This window comes from Colletotrichum phormii (assembly GCF_030913505.1).
Source record: "Colletotrichum phormii strain CBS 102054 chromosome Unknown BDP81scaffold_9, whole genome shotgun sequence".
NCBI classification, from domain to species: Eukaryota; Fungi; Ascomycota; class Sordariomycetes; order Glomerellales; family Glomerellaceae; genus Colletotrichum; species Colletotrichum phormii.
The window spans coordinates 454,569-472,921 of NW_026851451.1; the positions used below are offsets into that span (position 1 = coordinate 454,569).

Sequence of the window (18,353 nt, forward strand, 5' to 3'; positions counted from 1 at the left end):
GGAACGGAAAGAACGGCGCAGGGGCACTGCTTTTCTCTGTCACGTTATCAAGTGAGGTTCTTTTCTTTGCATTTGTCTGGTGAGTGTATGAGTTCGTCATTCTGGTTCGACTTGTGCAGGTCGAGTATTCCCGATTACAGAACAGAATAGAAGCGAACAAGGTGCATCCAGAGCGGTCAGGAACCATTTTGGATACCCAGCGAGCCAGTGAGAGCGTTTGGATTTCGAATGTCCCGTCTCCCGTCGGCGCCGAGCACCGAGCGGCGATTTCCCCTTCGGACTTTTCTCGATCAACTACGAAGTAGCTTTTGCAGAAAACAATTGACCATGCTTGTTTTCTCCTTCACCGTTTCTCTTTTCCCATGTCCTCCAGCCCCCCCAGGCCTCTCTAGTAGACATGAATTGACTCGGCGTTGAAAAATAAACGCCGGAAGACCGGCCGTATGCTCCCCCCCCCCCCCCCCCCCCGGAGGTTCGGCCGGTTGCACCGCGGACCAATCATCACCGAACATAGGCGCAGTAAGAAACCCAAAAGAGAAAACGTAGTCATGTAAAGCGGAGGTAACCATGCAGTTTGGTCGTCACGGTGCTCCGAGTTGCGTTTGAGGATATAAGAGGGTACGTACCGCACATCTCCATCCGTACTCCCGAGCTTTGGCGGGGCCCTCCCGAGCCAGCAGACCAATAGACGATGCTGGAATCGTTGCTTACATCCGGATCTACCCAATCATCGAACGGCCGTTGCTGATTACTCGTCCGAATGGTAACACCGGGTCGCAGGGTGGCCTGCGACCCCTGCAGCCTCTGGGATCGGGGGCCCTCGAACTCGGCCCTTGCTAATGGCTTTCCGGGTCGTAGTGAGGAAGAAGCTACACCATAGGCTCTTTTTTTTTTTTTTTTTTTTTTTTTTTTTTGGCTGTCGTGGTCGAGGCAAGCAGGCAAGCTTGGCTTGTTTTTTCACTTCTGGGGCTTTGTAAGTTTCGTTTTTGTTGCCCCATTGCTTGACATTCTTTCTCCCAAGTACCTTGATTCTGCTTAGCTTTGATATGTAAGGGCAAGAAGGGGGAGGGGGAGGGTACCTTAGGGGAAAAGTCAAACGTTCCTAGTCTCGAGGAATTTAAAGTGATGGATGGTTACCCTCTTACACCATCTCTCATTGACACACTGGAATCTTGTCCTTCATACTACTCAACTCGATTCAACCAAAACAAAACAAACAAGCCTGTCTCACTACCCCGGACTCGAGTTCTGTCTCTCGATTCTCCTCTAAAAACCAGCTTACACCTCGCCAACTCACAAGTCCAAGTAGCTTCTCTCTCTCTCTCTCTCTCTCTCTCTCTCTCTCTCGGACGTGCTTCGACGATACCTTCTGAACAAAGGTCTACGGGATCAGGGCGAAAGAAGATTGAGATACATCAGATTAACCCCTACCTGGACGTCGACACCACGCTCCCACCTCGATAACACACAGCATCAGGAAACCCAGTTTCCATTCTCTCTCACATCAAAAGAGTAGAGCTATACTTCACATCATCACACATCATGGGTCTCGTCACATTGAAAAACCTCCTGTTCGGCCGTACACCACTCCCGACGCGCGCCAAATCCGCCTTCAGCCGCGCAGAGAGTACAATGTCGGATGAGACCATTGTCGACGGCGGCGACCTTGAGAGGCAACCCCTGCTGCGGTCCAGTGACCGGACCGTCTCGACGGCGACCATGGCGACGACTACTTCAAAAACCTCAACCACATCCACAAGGGTCTCAGAGAGCGACTCGAGCGGCTTCCGTCTCGACGCTCGCATGATCTCCGATGCCACCATCGGACTATCCGACGGCTTGACGGTGCCCTTTGCCCTCACGGCTGGCCTGTCGGCCCTTGGACAGACAAAGGTCGTCATCTTTGGCGGTATGGCGGAGTTGATTGCCGGTGCTATCTCAATGGGTCTTGGTGGTTACCTCGGAGCCAAGAGCGAAGCGTAAGTCCTTCACCATTATTTAAATATCAAGTCTTGAGTGTATCACTAACACGCAAAACCCAACAGGGCATCCTACAAGGAAACACGCAGCGAATGCACCCGTCTAACCCAAGACGACCCATCCCTCGCCCGCGCCCAAGTCCTCGAGGTCCTCGAACCCTACGACCTCCCAAAACAAACCCTCGAAGACGTAACAGACCACCTCTCCACCTCCCCGCGCCTCATCGACTTCCTCATGCAATTCCACCACTGCGAGCAGGAACCGGCCTCCAACCGCGCCTTCGTCTCCGCCCTCACCATCGCCGCGGGCTACCTCCTCGGCGGCCTGATCCCGCTGTTCCCGTACTTCTTCGTCCCCGCCGAGGACGTCTACCTCGCGCTCTACATCTCCGTCGCCGTCATGGCCGTCGCGCTATTTGCGTTTGGGTACGTCAAGACGTGTATCGTCTCGGGCTGGTCCGGGTTGCGGTGCGTGAGGCAGGCTGTTGTGGGCGGGTTGGAGATGGTTGTCGTTGGTGGTGCGGCGGCGGGTGCGGCGATGGGGTTAGTGAAGGCTTTTGATCAGCTGGCGCAGACTGATGATGTGTCGGCGTTGGCGAGCAAGATCTTCTAATACCCCTTTACAGCTTTCTCTTTTCTTCTTCTACTCTTTTCCGACTTACGTCGTTCTATCTGGACTACGTCCTTTTCCTTACTTCAATACCTCTACTCTTCTTTTTATTCTCTCTGTCTAGAGTGTACACGGGATGTGTTACACGCCATCAGGGTGGTAGAGAGGCACAGGAAAATTCGGACCGGGGGTCCAGGGCAAAGGAAAAATCTCCCATGTTTGCATTGTTTAGCGTTTACGCGATTACTTCAAGGGGAATCATACTATCCCAGAGTCGCCTTCTAGTTGAAGAAGATGGTTAGGTTGCAGCGATGCGAAGGAGGGCGGCGTTGGCGTCGAAGAGTCTCACGAAACTATGGGATATGACAGCAAGGACCGCTGCAAGGGAAGACAAATGGTACTAGATAGACCATCTATCAAATAAGACTGAGAAACATTCTCTCTTCCATCATTGAGCACCTCGATTCACGAGTCGTATTGCCACTTTTTAAATATCTTGATTGTCATACCACATCGGCTCTACAGCACACAACGCAGATCAGGGCCCCTGTTCTTGACAATCCTCCCTGTCTCCAAACACAACCTTAGTCACGGCGTACCTACTTGGGAACCACCCAAACCACACTAGGCGTGGTCGGCAGGGGTTCGTAATGCAAAAAGGCCTTCCTTTTGGCGGCCCTCCATCTGACAGCTTTGATAACACCAATGATGAAGACACCCGAGATAACAGTGAGTCCAACAATAGCCCGAGCAATGTCTTCACGTAAACCCCAAGGAGCCCCAATGGCGCCAGGAGAAGAATCGTTGCCAGAATCTAGATAACGAGTGTCAGAAAGCAAGTCTTCAGAGGCCTCGAGTAGAACAAAAGACAAACCTGTTTCTGGTGACAATAGCTCATCAACAACGTGAGAAACCCCGCCGCTAATGAGCACATTCTGCATCATCACCATCTTTCCATTCACAAAGATACGTCCCTTGGCATCGCCGTTGATGGAAATTTTCTTGCCGCTCAAGGTGGTCACCATCCTCGGCTTTTGGGGGAAACACGTATGGAACAAGACATGGTTGGGGACAACGTGATCTTTGATAAGCGTCTCCAGTGCCTCGATATCGAGCGATTCCAGCATCGAATGTCCTTTCCAGACGGCCTTGTTGCTAGGGAGAAACACGGTAACATCGCGAAGCTTCTCGAGCACGCTATCCATGCGAGACTTGGTGACTGTATCCCAGAAACCATCGAGTTCTCCCAGGCTGCTGGTCTCTAAAAGACTACGGGGGAGAACCAGACCCTGGTTGATCGTGTGGACAACGCCGTTTGCGTGGTGAATGTCCGTCTCGACCGTGTGGATGATCTTCTGGTCGCCGGATTCCACGCGGAGGCTGTGTGAACCGTCGTAGCTTGCTGTCAACTTGACGACGGCACCCTGGGAGATGTTTGTCAGGCCTGAGGAGGGTTTAAGGGACGATCGAGCTAGCTGAGTCTCTGCGTGGAGCGCCGGAGCCGATGAGAGATAGGCGCCCTCTAGGAAGTGGTACTTCAGGATTCCTCTGGCGATGTCTGGATCGATGGAGGTGAGATTCAGACCCCATTTTGCGAGGTAAATGATTGCGTCGTCGGTCATGGCCAGGAGTGTCGAGTTTTTGGCAGTCTCAAATGTCTCCATAAGCTTCAGGTCTACGAGGAGACGTTGAAGCATCGATGTCGAGCCATGTTGGGAGAGTACGTCCCCGAGGGACTGTGCCGCGGCGGATACCAGCAAGATAGCAGATGTGGTGTAAGTCAATAGATGCATCGTGGTTGATTGTGTTAGTGAGGCCTATTCTGGCGTTGGATGCGCGAAAGACTGTTGAAGCCGGTTGCTATATCTACATATACTTTTCCATCAGTCCCCGGTCTTGGCTTGGGGGTCGTCGTCAGTCTCCAACTCCACCAAGTCTCAGGCTCGAACTCTTTTTGGGCACGTAGATGGTAGGACACCTATCTAAGGTTCAGCTTATGCTGAGTCGAGCTATAAACAGCAAAGCTAACTGTGCAGACAAACGGGCGCACTCGAAGATGGCAGGTTAATCCATGTCGACGACATCGACCGTTTCGATAAACGAATTCTCAAATCGGCAAAGCACTGAAAGGAGACCACGTACTAATGGCCAAGCATGTGATCCATTAAACAAGCAATATTAGGAGTTATTTGCCACATGAAAGTAGGTCTTGGTTATGAAGTGATTGACATTGAAAGCTGTAAGACTTTCGTGAGAGGGATCGGCATTATGAGTCTTGCGCCATAGCTAGGCAGCATCGATACCCTCTATCTTACCTATTAACGGTAATAACTATTACATACGACCATATCTATTAAAAAAACTCGGGATGCCGTCCGCTCTCTTATAAATAAACTAATAAAGGGAGTTTTACATATAAAAAGTTATATTTTTAACTAAATACCAGTAAAACGGAGGTTACTTTATAATTTTCTTATAACTTATAAAAAAAGTAATAAAAAAAGTCCGTATATTGACAAATTGACGACGACAACGAGATGATGGAGAAGTGAGCCGGCTGGATCTCGTGGAAGGGCTACTTGGAATCGGGCAGTGTCGCGCCAGCCTGCGTGAGCTGCAACATGTTCTTGACCACCTCAATCCTGTCCTCGTACCCAGGCGAACGAGAACCTTTTCATCCATCTTGTCAATCACTGATGAAGGATTGAGCGCCCTGCCAAGAATATGATCCCCTCATACCTTACTACCGATACGTCCCAGCCCGGGGAAGCCGGGAAGAATGGAAGATGTGCTGCACCGCCCGTCCCACTTTTCCCTTATCCGGTAAGCGATGAAAATGACCGATCGCCAAGCAGGAATTAGGTATAGTCACTTAGCAGTATCGGGAATACCAATTCACGCTTTATACGCTTGTTGCGCACAGAAAAACAGTAGAGTGCAGGGCAACCAACGAGAATGGACGAGATTCTTCTCCCTCCTGACGTATTCTCTCCCCGCAACTCCTCTTGGCTTTCTAAAATCTCCTAGATAAGCTGTCAGAGACGGACAAGTAATGATCTGTTGGTCGGGGAAGCTTCCATAAACCGAGCTCGTCTGGCTACTTAGAGGCAACGTGTAACTTGGTGCTTCAGAACAGAGGCATGTTTGCTTCTTCCCGGCTTATCGCTGCCTGCCTCCATCGGGGCTCACGTCACTGCCACATCATTTGAAAGCTACAAGGAACATCGCGTCCTTTTGCAGTAGAGCATCGATTCCTTCGGGCTTTGTCGTGATGGCTTCAACGATCTGTTCCCCTCACCGCCCGTCACGTGACCTCAGTTACATAATCACCGAGACTCACTCTCGCTCGCAGCGCCTATTTCAGCGCGAGCCTCGTTGCTATTTCCTACTTCCAGTACACAACCGTTCTCTACTTCACATCTCAATACCCACATTGTGACCAAAAGACAGGCCTTCTATTCTAGAAGCGAGCTCGTCGACCACCTAAGGGTGCCAAACTACTTTTAGAGACGCGTGCGCTAGCTCGACTGAGGTGCAATACCTAATATTACCTTCTTGTACCATGGCCAATATTTCTCGATTGCCCAGGTCGTGAGCCTTCGAATGGCCGCAAGGACTTGAAACGTGCCTAATTCGTTGGATGTCGACCCTATGACACGCTCAAGCCAGAGAATCTGCAAAAGAGTCAGCTGATGATCAAAGCATGGGGCTGGGACGAGCCCCAAGAGACGCAAATCACCTTTTTGCCGCCAAGACGTGAGCAGGCCACGAACTTCCATTCGTCGCCAACGACAAGTAGTCCCGGGATAAACTCAAGCCTGTCGAGCATTTCCTCGTTGGTATGGCGGGCCAAGAAGTTCCATTGCGCAGAGAGCCAGGTACCCATCTGCGCCTCTGCCTTGGTCTGATTTTCGCCACGGCGTTTCGTCTCGATACTGACAGCGAGCGGCAGTTGGCGTAGCCCGTCATGGTCGGTGTGGTTGATCATGCCTAGATCAGCGCTCCCGCGTACTTTATCAACGGCCGCGGCGGCTTCAGGTTCGTCTTGCATCATCGTTGAGTGAAGCGGGTTGATACAGAGGACATAATCGATCATTTTCCCAACGCTAGACTTCGACACGTATTCTCGAGTAATCTTTGCTCTCGTGCTGAGGTCGGCATTATAAAAGTCAGCCGGTTTCAATTAATAGCAAGAGAGTCCGCTGCAGCAAAGCGATGAGAGGACGTACCAGGGAACGAGACACATGCGTCCATTTTTCGGAGGGAAGTCTCGAAGCGCCACCGTAAGAAGCCGAGAGTGCACTAGGTTATTCCAGCCATCCTCCATCTGGTGCGAATCCTGACAAAAGCTGCTTTGCTCCGTGACCTCCAACACCGCGTCTAAGCAATGACGGTATCTGTAGTGATCTTCATCCACCGGATCTTGATTGTCGTACATATAGTCTCTGGTGATCGCGTCGAAGCCCCCCACCTTGCCTCTGAGCTTATCGATCTGCTTCTGCAGGACTTTGGGCACGACGCCGTCAGCCCGGCTGAAGTTCTCCATTTCTAGTAACATTTTTCTCAAAGACGTTGGCATGTCGGGCGCGCTTAGAGACATGTTGCGGGTGCTAACACCATCGGGTCCGATCTCCATTCGGGAGAGTTCCTTGGTAGGTGAGGAGTATCCCGAACAACTCTCAGCAGTGGATGCGAGCGATGGGGTCGGTTTTGTTAAGCGGCGCCTTGAACTTGTGCTGTGAGACTCTAGTCTTGGGGTCGTTTGCGGGTGGTCGACCGCACCCTCTGGGATGTCGTCGGCCTCGTTGGGCCCATCGTGGGGTCGTGATCTCTTCATCCTAGTCGCAATCGCGATGACGTTGGTTTCAATCGGCGCGGGCGCCGGTGCTAATGACGAGTCGCTTAATGAACCTGCCTGCTTCGATCTCGGCGTCGATCGTGGCGGAGAGAGGGGCACGGCGCGGCGGCTGTTACCAAAACGACGTCTCTTCTGCGGCGGTTCCTTGGCGGGGTCGGGAACGGTAGTCGGGGCTTGGGTTTGCGATAGAAGGTCGGTAGGCGATAAAGAGCTGGATATTTGATTCAGCCAACATAAAACAGAATTACCATCAAGGCCCATTGCCGCGATATCCTGCTTGCGATGTTAGAAAATAGCGGAGCAATCAACGATGTCGTGAACGTGAGGTGTGGAGGACTTGTGGATTACTATTGTTGCGCTTTGTCTCGGCGTTGCTGGGAAAAGCGATGATGAATGACATAATGCACGAGCACTACGACCCCTTGACAAAAGGAGCTTAGGGCCAGCAGCCTCTCACTAGCGACGTACCCCAAGCATCAGCCACCCACCAGTTCACCCCCATTAGTCAGCGAGTAAAAATTATTCCAGGAATCGTCCTACAACATTGTTGCGGCATCAAGAGCGATACTGGGTTTTTTGCAGATGTTCGCTAAAACTTACTGCCGACAGTACTTGTGTGACCGGGTCAATGTCGTGAGCAGAGTTCCCTCAGGTTGACGATGTTCGCTCTCTTCCAGGCATTTGTGTGACAAAGTCTCTGTCTGGTTGGAAGTCCAGTACCACCGCATGCTGGTCGGCAACCAACTTACATAAGCAGTTCCTGGTCCCGTTTCAACAGTCGCCATTGACGACTGCAATTGACGATTTACGTAAGTGACTGCACACTGTAGAAGGCTGGATAGATTTGACGACGAAGCCACAGGGCGAAGGGCTTGGCTTCAAGGCGTGGCGGTGTCGAAGCAACTCACCTTTGACGTGCACGCGCCGACAAGATGTTTGGAATCGACAACACGGCTGCTGGGAGGCAGTGATGAAATCGCCCACGTCGTTTGCGTTGTGACAGAACCTGGGATACCCTCGTTTAGGTGCAACTCACCACATACAGTCATTACCCAGTTAACCACATAGTCGGGCCAGGATTGCCCTATAAGGGATAGATGCCACTCGTTTATGTAGATCTCCTGCAGGCCCAGCAGATCACTCTAAGCAGTACAACCACACTGACCCCCAATTATTATGCGGCTGCTGACCATACTGAAGATCTGTCACGTTGTCTGCGTGTATGTCAAGCGCGTTCAAAATGAGGACGCTTTGGAAGCAGCTTTACCTACCTACTTGGCACATAATCATGTTTGCCTGTCCTTGACACGCATCCTCTCCATCTCCAACTTCGTTAACATGGCGTGCGTGGCCAAGATCCAAGGCTGCCTCATTTTGGGCTGCAGTCTGACTAAAATGGCCTTGCTGCCTCTGCGGGCGAGTGTGATGCATCCCTTAGCAAAGACGATAAAGTATTGCACGGTGACCCGACGACCCCCTCGAGACAGCCTTGGAAATATCCTGCCTTTACAATACACAAATGCGTTTGACTTCGCAGTTGCAGTGGTAGCCAACACACCTGCCCTTGGCCGCGTAGCAAGACGCGGGACCCCTAGGCTATTCGCGCAAAAGGGTACGTAATAACAAGCCGTCCGCTTTTTATTTGGCTACGCTTATAAGGGTCGCTTAGGCACTCAGCCTTAGCCCGCAACCGGGCACTAGCCCGTGACAGTGGAAAACGAAAAAAAAAACTAACAAATTATCGCCCGCGCGACCGCGTCAATTGAGGTACATAGGTAAGAAGTCTCACAGTATGTTGGCTGCAAAAGTGATTCTTGAGAGTTTCGCCATTTGTGTTACTTTCTCGGTCGCCAGAGTGACTACGGGCGCTGGCGGTTGGCGCTGGAGCTAGGAAGCAAAGCAGTAAATTGAATTGAAGCTATTCGCAGCAAGCGTGCAAGCGAAATATGAACCAAGAAAGGTGGGACCGAGCAGCTGGAATGTGCCGCATCAAATCCATCTATGTACTCCCGTCCGTATACGTGCTCCGTACCGCTGCCCAGTGATGTGGCCGAAGCCTGCTTCAAGGTGCGTACCTAATCTCTTTATCGGAACTTGAATTAAAGGCATCTGGCCTGAAGGCTATTTTAGCAAGGGTGGGTAGACAGCAGCAGCAGAACTTCTCGAAGGGGCATAGCAGAGGTCCTGTAGTCTTTTTGTGATTCCTTATTGTGGGGGGTTACTTGAGCATGAAGGGGCCGTTGACTTGCCTATGGAAATTATTTGGTTTCATTTTCTTATGATGAAGGGTGCAAGCAAAGGCACGTTGAGGAAGCAACAGTAAGAAGATTACGAGTGACTCACTGGTGCCCTCCCATTGGACTTGGAAATTGGTAAATTGCACACAACCTTATCTTAGCTTATCTTTTGCATCTTATCGCCGTCTCTATCCTGCCAGGTATATGGATACGGATACTGTTGAATTGGGTGCGCACACGAGCGCCCATACTGCGCGCTTCGCGATAGGAATTATCGCCAGAATATCGGGCCGGCCGCTTGGCAAGCGTGCGGGGACCGCCGCGGGCTACGTCCTGGGCGGTGGGCCGCACCGCGCGGCCTCAGGCAACCACAAAAGCGGTTGCTGGAGGTTAGTCAAGGGGCTGGGCGCCGACAACAGCAATAGCAATAGCGACAGACAACACACTCAATATACGCACACTTAACTACCCATACGAATCTGACAACTACCGTTATTATACCGTCGCTCGTTACCTATATAGTCGTATTGGCGGTAAATGTCACAGATCCCTGCCTGTCTGTCCTGTTCTGGCTACATGTATGTAAGAGCAATGTGGAGTGTTGACTCCACATCCTAGTCTTTTGCGCGTTTGACGCAGCGGTAAAGTAGCTGAATGCTCCCAGCTATCCGAGCCGTGACAATAAACGGGGTTAGTATACTACTGACGAGCGGCGTAAGGGTGACTCTAGCCGATAATATGAGCCTATTTAGAGCTATTGTCACGGGCTGGAGCCCGGATGAGAGCGGATCGGACAAGTGTTATGGCCAGCTAGTCGTAGTGAGGTATGTTTGCAGAAGTTGAGGCTGCGGAACTGGTAACAGTAATCGTAGTCGTGGATAGCTTCAGGGAAGCTATGTCTGTAAGTCGTAAGGGTAGGTAAGGCTTCGGTGATCAATCGTAGTCTTGTCAAGGTAGTAGCTGAAAGCGGATGTTAATCCTGATACGAAGTTAATTGCTGAAGAGCTATGGAAAGTCTGTCCTAGAGTCCGGCTCGAGTCCATCCTATATACAAGTCCTGGTCCTGAACATATCCCTTGTCAATGATCAGTTCCTCTGATCGGGTGAGCGCTCATCGTTCGGCATAAGCGCTCATTACTTGGCATGAGCGCTCATGGCCCCACCATGGTCGCTCATGGCCCCACCATGGCCGCTCATGTCTTATCTTATCATCACGTGACTTGTACCATAGTTCTTCCGTTCCGTGAGAGGGTGCCTAGTGTCCCTTATCTCCTGCATATGTGGTGTATTATAACCGCCGCGAGCCTGCGGGGCAGGCCCTGTTCTTGGTCATGCATGTTGGGTCGTAACATGTCCTAGCCGCCGTGAGCCTGCGGGGCGGGCCCTAGTCTGGTTATGCACGTTGGGTCGTAACACCAAGCTCAGGTCATATGATATATAAGTCCTGAAAAGTGCTCTTTGTGATTGTCTTGTTACTGTTCCTATTCTTGACGGAGTCCGTCGTTTGTTCATACAGCACCCGTATGTGTCGAACAAGGCAGAGGATACTCAGCCTCCCGGCCAGGCAGCTGGCCTCTCGGGCTGGGAACAAGAGAAACGGAGGTGGCCCTGTCACTGAACGGCGCGCCCGAACGGAGGAGAATTTGGGCCCGCACTTCCGTTTTTTCGGATGAGTCAGCGTCCCAGCCTCCTCCTGATAGGCCGGCCCTCATAGGGCTTATCTATGGGCACTCGGTATCATGAAGTTGGTGTAGGTTTCCGTCACAGGGTGACGAAGAATAGCTCAGAATACGGAACAAGGATTGTGCGTTCCTAAACGGTCAGGTACCGTTTTAGCCTGAGCAGATCCGTCGTCCGACGGTCAGCACTAATTGAACACCTAGACACCCTAAGCGAGGCACACCACCACCACAAGTACCCAGCCCGCCCGCAACCTGCTTCCAAGTTCCAACTTTCAAGAAGCACCTTTCGAGCTCTCTAATGAGGGTGAGATTTAAGCGACCCTTCTCTGTGGGCTCCTAGGCTAGGCCATGAGGACCCGTTCTGCGGCCATAACCGCCAACCCTCTGTAATACAAGCATGATTGGCTAAGTTTTCGGACTCAACTTGTCCTGAAGATTCCGATGCCCGGCGGCGTTTACCAACAAGATGTGTGTTTCTAGGCTCTCGGTAAATTGTCGTAAACAATTCCAGGTCCCCCCAACTACTAAAATGCTCTAGGCACTATCAGGAGGCACCTGCCATATCAGCCTGTTAGGGAACTGTTAGGGGCTCCCTCTCCTAGAGCAGCATAGCAGCGCAATACAACAAGGCCAATAGTGCCTACACCCATTTGACAAGATGCAGGCACCACTTGTGGCAGGTGCGAGTGGGACACGTGAGGCAGTACCTTCACATCTCAGAGCTGCCCCACCTACACCTTGCCCAGATATCCAGCCCAGCCAGCCGTCAGCTTTTCCCATCTTCATCATCAGATCCAATACAGTAGTATTACCTCCACACCACTCGAAGCATCGTCAAATCGCGCATCCCGGCCAAGCCAATTAAGACCAAGAATAACCAATAAGCAGTAGTTGAATAATTCGCTTTATAATGCTTATGCAGAGGTCACTCCACAACTTGATATACGCTCATTGGTAGCTCGCTCACCGAAGGACGAAAAGACCCATCTATATCGCTCGGCAAGTCATGCAAGCCCAGAGCGAATCTGCCTTGCTGCCTCGACGCCTCTGCGACCAGCAGCTGTCTGCAGGGCGGCTTTTTCGGCGGCATCTATTCCGAACTACAGCATAGGTCAAACGGTTGCCTCTTCCGCGCGATACACATCCTTTATAATAGTCCCTCGAGCAGTACACTTTCTACGCAACAAGGCTCCCACTAGCAGCCACCTTATTCACCTTACAAGCATGTCGGACCCTCAGAATTATACTGTTGGCTGGATTTGCGCCATCACCACCGAGTTTGTCGCTGCACAGGCCTTTCTTGACGAGAGACACGAAAGACCCAGGGAAGTTTCGCAGAATGATAGCAACAACTACGCATTGGGCAAGCTTGGCGACCATAACGTCGTTATCGCCGTCTTGCCCAACGGAGAGTACGGCATAGCCTCGGCCGCGGTCGTCGCCGGGGACATGCTGCACAGCTTTCCCAACATCCGGCTCGGATTGATGGTCGGCATCGGGGGCGGCGCGCCGAGTCAGAAGCACGACATCCGCCTCGGCGACATCGTGGTGAGCAGTCCCCGTGACGGCAAAGGCGGGGTTTTCCAGTATGACTTTGGCAAGACGATACAGAATCAGACGTTTCTGGAAACGGGGTTTCTGAACCAATCGCCGAAAGTACTGCGAGCGGCCGTAAGTGGACTCAAGGCTATGTACGAGGCGGATGGCCACCAGCTTGACGACTATGTTAAGATGGTTATCGAGAAGAAGCCTCGACTCCGAAAAAAGTACTCGCGGCCACATCCGAGCAGCGACAGGCTATACAAATCAGACATCGTACTTACGCCGGACTCGGAGGAAGGCTGCATCGAACCATGCAGATACGACTCAACCCACCTCGTACCGCGCCGCGAACGAGACGAAGACGAAGACAGCCCTACTGTTCACTACGGACTAATCGCCTCCGCAAGTCAGCTGATGAAAGACGCACTGATCCGGGATCGACTAGCGGCCGAGAAGGACGTGTTGTGCTTTGAGATGGAGGCGGCCGGCCTAATGAACCACTTCCCGTGTCTGGTCATCCGGGGTATATGCGACTATTCCGACTCACACAAGAACAAGGACTGGCAAGGTTTTGCAGCTATGGTGGCTGTAGCGTACGCTAGAGACGTTCTTCGCCAGATTCCACCTAACAAGATCGAGGCTGAAAGGAGGGTCGTAGAAGTCCTGGGATCTAGTTAGTGTTTTATTTATTTCAATTGTTTTATGGCTTTGCGACTATAAAATTATACTAATTAAAAACTTTGCAGTACATGAAGGCGTGTCTCAAATCCGCTTGGCCACGAAAAGCCTGCAACAGAGCCAGCATTTTCAGGAACTCATGAAGTGGCTCTCTCCGCCGGATCCATCGACAAATTACAACAAGGCCTCCCGGCAACGTCATGAACGTACAGGGCAGTGGTTTCTCGAAAGCAAGGAATACTCCAAGTGGAAAAAATCGCCGAAGTCCTCGTTATGGCTCCACGGCATCCCGGGCTGCGGAAAGACAATCCTGAGTTCAACGGTGATTAAGGACCTCACGAACACCGAATCTTATGCCAAAAGTCTCCTCTACTTTTACTTCGACTTCACTAATACTAATAAACAATCGCTCGAGAAAGCCATTCGGTCGCTGATTACTCAGCTGTACTCTAAAAGCCAGGACGTCCATACGCATCTAGATTCACTCTACTCCTCTTGCAAAAATGCTTCACGGCAGCCGAGTATTGACTTGCTAATCTCAACATTCGAGGCTATGGCTCAGCAGATCGGCGAAGTATGGATCGTCTTGGATGCACTCGACGAATGCCAGAAGAGAACAGGTCTAAGCAACGAGGGGTTGCTAGACTGGATTGAGGGTATTCTAAACTTACCGCAAGTAAATATCCACCTTCTTGTCACGAGTCGCCCTGAACACGACATCAAGTCAGCATTGGAAAGACATATCGACAACCAGATCCCTCTCCAGAGCGAGCTTGTCACTGAAGACATACGTGCGTATGTTCATGGAACAGTAAGACAACACGAGGGATTTAAGAGGTGGCGAACACGAGAAGAAATTCGGGATGAGATCGAAGGCCATCTGATGGAGAAAGCTAACGGAATGTGAGAAAAGATTAACCCTCTTGAATACTGCTGCTAAGTTAGAAAATAGGTTTCGCTGGGTCTCATGCCAACTTGATGCTCTTGAAAAATGCCCTGATCCTAACAGTCTTCGCCAAACGCTACAATCTTTGCCAAGGACGCTAGACGAGACATACGCCCAAGTCCTACGCAGAATTCCGCCTGAGTTTGAACAGAACGCCAAGCGGATACTGCAATTTCTAACCTTTTCTGAACGACCTTTACGCATCGAAGAAGCTGTTGATGTAATTACTGTGGTCACCAAAAACAAGCCCAGGTTTGATGCCAAGAACCGAATGCCACAACCAGACGAGATATCTATCTACTGTTCTAGTTTAGTAGTTGTTGTTACTCGGGGCGGTAACGATGAACAGCACGAGGCGAGAGAGCTACAGCTCGCGCATTTCTCGGTAAAGGAATACCTGGTATCCGACCGACTAGAACAGAACATGTTTGAAACCTTCGCAGAGCCACTGGCCAGAGCTTCTATTGTGGAAGTATGCCTTGCGTACCTATTAGATTTAGACCACAGCCTTTCTCTTTTAGAGGTTAGACAGTCGTACCCGCTTGCGCAGTATTCTGCACGTTATTGGATGGACCATGCTGTCGGATTTGAGACCAGCATGGCCCGTAAGCTCATCAAAGAGTTTTGCCTGCATAAAGATTCTCTTAAGGTGTGCTACGGACTCTATAACACAGATAGGCCATGGGAAGTGGAACCAGAAAGATTTGAAATAGAGAATACTCCTATATTGTACCATATAGCACGTGGAGGGATCGTGTGTGCGGTGGAGGAATTATTGAAACATGGGGCAGACATCCAAGCCCAGGGAGGCAGGTACGGAAACGCTCTTCAAGCTACTTCACTTGAAGGCCACAAGGAGGTCATCCAGATACTCCTCAACAAGGGAGCAGATGTCAACGCCCAGGGCGGCGAGTACGGCAACGCTCTTCAAGCTGCTTCACTTGAAGGCCATAAGGAGGTTATCCAGATGCTCCTCGACAAGGGAGCAGATGTCAACGTCCAGGGCGGCCAGTATGGCAACGCTCTTCAAGCTGCTTCATTGAATGGACAAAAGGAGGTTGTTCAGATACTCCTCGACAAGGGAGCAGATGTCAACGTTCAGGGCGGCCTCTTTGGCAACGCTCTTCAAGCTGCTTCATTGAAGGGAAACAAGGAGGTCATCCAGATACTCCTCAACAAGGGAGCAGATGTCAACGCCCAGGGCGGCCAGTATGGCAACGCTCTTCAAGCTGCTTCATTCCATGGACATAAGGAGGTTATTCAGATGCTCCTCGACAAGGGAGCAGATGTCAACGTCCAGGGCGGCTACTTTGGCAACGCTCTTCAAGCTACTTCACTTGAAGGCCACAAGGAGGTCATCCAGATACTCCTCAACAAGGGAGCAGATGTCAACGCCCAGGGCGGCCAGTATGGCAACGCTCTTCAAGCTGCTTCACTTGAAGGCCATAAGGAGGTTATCCAGATGCTCCTCGACAAGGGAGCAGATTTCAACGTCCAGGGCGGCCAGTATGGCAACGCTCTTCAAGCTGCTTCATTGAAGGGAAACAAGGAGGTCATCCAGATACTCCTCAACAAGAGAGCAGATGTCAACGCCCAGGGCGGCGAGTACGGCAACGCTCTTCAAGCTGCTTCATATGACGGAAATAAGGAGGTCATCCAGATACTCCTCGATAAGGGAGCAGATGTCAACGTCCAGGGCGGCCAGTATGGCAACGCTCTTCAAGCTGCTTCATTTAAAGGAAGCAAAGAGGTTATTCAGATACTCCTCGACAAGGGAGCAGATTTCAACGTCCAGAGCGGCCAGTTTGGCAACGCTCTTCAAGCTGCTTCATTCAATGGACATAAGGAGGTTGTTCAGATACTCCTCGATAAGGGAGCAGATGTCAACGTCCAGGGCGGCCAGTATGGCAACGCTCTTCAAGCTGCTTCATTGAATGGACAAAAGGAGGTTGTTCAGATACTCCTCGACAAGGGAGCAGATGTCAACGTTCAGGGCGGCTACTTTGGCAACGCTCTTCAAGCTACTTCATTGAATGGACAAAAGGAGGTCATCCAGATACTCCTCAACAAGGGAGCAGATGTCAACGCCCAGGGCGGCCAGTATGGCAACGCTCTTCAAGCTGCTTCATTCCATGGACATAAGGAGGTTATTCAGATGCTCCTCGACAAGGGAGCAGATGTCAACGTCCAGGGCGGCTACTTTGGCAACGCTCTTCAAGCTACTTCACTTGAAGGCCACAAGGAGGTCATCCAGATACTCCTCAACAAGGGAGCAGATGTCAACGCCCAGGGCGGCCAGTATGGCAACGCTCTTCAAGCTGCTTCACTTGAAGGCCATAAGGAGGTTATCCAGATGCTCCTCGACAAGGGAGCAGATGTCAACGTCCAGGGCGGCCAGTATGGCAACGCTCTTCAAGCTGCTTCATTTAAAGGAAGCAAAGAGGTTATTCAGATACTCCTCGACAAGGGAGCAGATGTCAACGTCCAGGGCGGCCAGTATGGCAACGCTCTTCAAGCTGCTTCATTTAAAGGAAGCAAAGAGGTTATTCAGATACTCCTCGACAAGGGAGCAGATTTCAACGTCCAGAGCGGCCAGTTTGGCAACGCTCTTCAAGCTGCTTCATTCAATGGACATAAGGAGGTTGTTCAGATACTCCTCGATAAGGGAGCAGATGTCAACGCCCAGGGCGGCCACTTTGGCAACGCTCTTCAAGCTGCTTCATTCCATGGACATAAGGAGGTTGTTCAGATACTCCTCGATAAGGGAGCAGATATCAACGCCCAGAGTGGCGAGTACGGCAACGCTCTTCAAGCTGCTTCATATGACGGAAATAAGGAGGTCATCCAGATACTCCTCAACAAGAGAGCAGATGTCAACGCCCAGGGCGGCCACTTTGGCAACGCTCTTCAAGCTGCTTCATATGACGGAAATAAGGAGGTCATCCAGATACTCCTCGACAAGGGAGCAGATGTCAACGCCCAGGGCGGCCACTTTGGCAACGCTCTTCAAGCTGCTTCATTTAAAGGAAGCAAAGAGGTTATTCAGATACTCCTCGACAAGGGAGCAGATTTCAACGTCCAGAGCGGCCAGTATGGCAACGCTCTTCAAGCTGCTTCATTCAATGGACATAAGGAGGTTGTTCAGATACTCCTCGATAAGGGAGCAGATATCAACGCCCAGAGTGGCGAGTACGGCAACGCTCTTCAAGCTGCTTCATATGACGGAAATAAGGAGGTCATCCAGATACTCCTCGACAAGGGAGCAGATGTCAACCCCCAGGGCGGCGAGTACGGCAACGCTCTTCAAGCTGCTTCATTCAATGGACATAAGGAGGTTGTTCAGATACTCCTCGACAAGGGAGCAGATGTCAACGTCCAGGGCGGCCAGTTTGGCAACGCTCTTCAAGCTGCTTCATTTAGAGGACATAAGGAGGTCATCCAGATGCTCCTCGATAAGGGAGCAGATATCAACGCCCAGAGTGGCGAGTACGGCAACGCTCTTCAAGCTGCTTCATTCAATGGACATAAGGAGGTTGTTCAGATACTCCTCGATAAGGGAGCAGATATCAACGCCCAGAGTGGCGAGTACGGCAACGCTCTTCAAGCTGCTTCATTCAATGGACATAAGGAGGTTGTTCAGATACTCCTCGATAAGGGAGCAGATATCAACGCCCAGAGTGGCGAGTACGGCAACGCTCTTCAAGCTGCTTCATTCAATGGACATAAGGAGGTTGTTCAGATACTCCTCGATAAGGGAGCAGATATCAACGCCCAGAGTGGCGAGTACGGCAACGCTCTTCAAGCTGCTTCATATGACGGAA

At 51.3% G+C, this 18,353-nt stretch overlaps 5 protein-coding genes across 5 annotated transcripts; 3 read left to right on the forward strand and 2 right to left on the reverse strand.

Moving 5' to 3' along the window:
• Positions 1 to 1,312: 1,312 nt before the first annotated feature.
• Positions 1,313 to 3,036, forward strand: BDP81DRAFT_347806 (integral membrane protein DUF125). The gene is made up of 2 exons (XM_060586154.1): positions 1,313 to 1,979; positions 2,046 to 3,036. Exons 1-2 carry the CDS (start codon positions 1,543 to 1,545, stop codon positions 2,590 to 2,592), a joined length of 984 nt encoding a protein of 327 aa, XP_060445686.1. The 5' UTR covers positions 1,313 to 1,542; the 3' UTR covers positions 2,593 to 3,036.
• A 312-nt stretch (positions 3,037 to 3,348) lies between these two features.
• BDP81DRAFT_460680 (fasciclin domain-containing protein) lies at positions 3,349 to 4,286 on the reverse strand (the record flags this gene model as incomplete). The annotated part of the gene is made up of 2 exons (XM_060593678.1): positions 3,349 to 3,403; positions 3,460 to 4,286. The coding sequence occupies 2 exons, from the start codon at positions 4,284 to 4,286 to the stop codon at positions 3,349 to 3,351; spliced, it is 882 nt and encodes a 293-aa protein (XP_060445687.1).
• A 1,781-nt stretch (positions 4,287 to 6,067) lies between these two features.
• Positions 6,068 to 7,774, reverse strand: BDP81DRAFT_218238 (uncharacterized protein). Its single transcript, XM_060582757.1, has 3 exons — positions 6,819 to 7,774; positions 6,329 to 6,737; positions 6,068 to 6,263 (listed from the first exon to the last, which is right to left on the reverse strand). The coding sequence occupies exons 1-3, from the start codon at positions 7,706 to 7,708 to the stop codon at positions 6,108 to 6,110; spliced, it is 1,455 nt and encodes a 484-aa protein (XP_060445688.1). The 5' UTR covers positions 7,709 to 7,774; the 3' UTR covers positions 6,068 to 6,107.
• A 784-nt stretch (positions 7,775 to 8,558) lies between these two features.
• Positions 8,559 to 9,407, forward strand: BDP81DRAFT_426590 (uncharacterized protein). Its single transcript, XM_060590308.1, has 3 exons — positions 8,559 to 8,596; positions 8,648 to 9,059; positions 9,117 to 9,407. Exons 2-3 carry the CDS (start codon positions 8,786 to 8,788, stop codon positions 9,128 to 9,130), a joined length of 288 nt encoding a protein of 95 aa, XP_060445689.1. The 5' UTR covers positions 8,559 to 8,596; positions 8,648 to 8,785; the 3' UTR covers positions 9,131 to 9,407.
• A 2,746-nt stretch (positions 9,408 to 12,153) lies between these two features.
• Positions 12,154 to 18,097, forward strand: BDP81DRAFT_347808 (uncharacterized protein; the record flags this gene model as incomplete). The annotated part of the gene is made up of 8 exons (XM_060586155.1): positions 12,154 to 13,581; positions 13,655 to 14,489; positions 14,539 to 15,613; positions 15,713 to 15,765; positions 15,865 to 15,942; positions 17,131 to 17,173; positions 17,273 to 17,420; positions 18,015 to 18,097. Coding segments are annotated over exons 1-8 (3,306 nt in total), but the record flags the coding sequence as incomplete, so codon positions are not given.
• Between the last annotated feature and the right edge of the window lie 256 nt (positions 18,098 to 18,353).

Bases quoted from the DNA above. Each gene is read 5' to 3' on its own strand.
- BDP81DRAFT_426590 (XM_060590308.1), top strand. From the start codon at position 8,786: ATGGCGTGCGTGGCCAAGATCCAAGGCTGCCTCATTTTGGGCTGCAGT.
- BDP81DRAFT_347806 (XM_060586154.1), top strand. From the start codon at position 1,543: ATGGGTCTCGTCACATTGAAAAACCTCCTGTTCGGCCGTACACCACTC. The intron at 1,980-2,045 runs GTAAGTCCTTCA...AAAACCCAACAG, and splicing joins CTCGGAGCCAAGAGCGAAGC to GGCATCCTACAAGGAAACAC.
- BDP81DRAFT_218238 (XM_060582757.1), bottom strand. From the start codon at position 7,708: ATGGGCCTTGATGGTAATTCTGTTTTATGTTGGCTGAATCAAATATCC. The intron at 6,738-6,818 runs GTACGTCCTCTC...TGCCGACCTCAG, and splicing joins CGCATGTGTCTCGTTCCCTG to CACGAGAGCAAAGATTACTC. The intron at 6,264-6,328 runs GTGATTTGCGTC...ACTCTTTTGCAG, and splicing joins CACGTCTTGGCGGCAAAAAG to ATTCTCTGGCTTGAGCGTGT.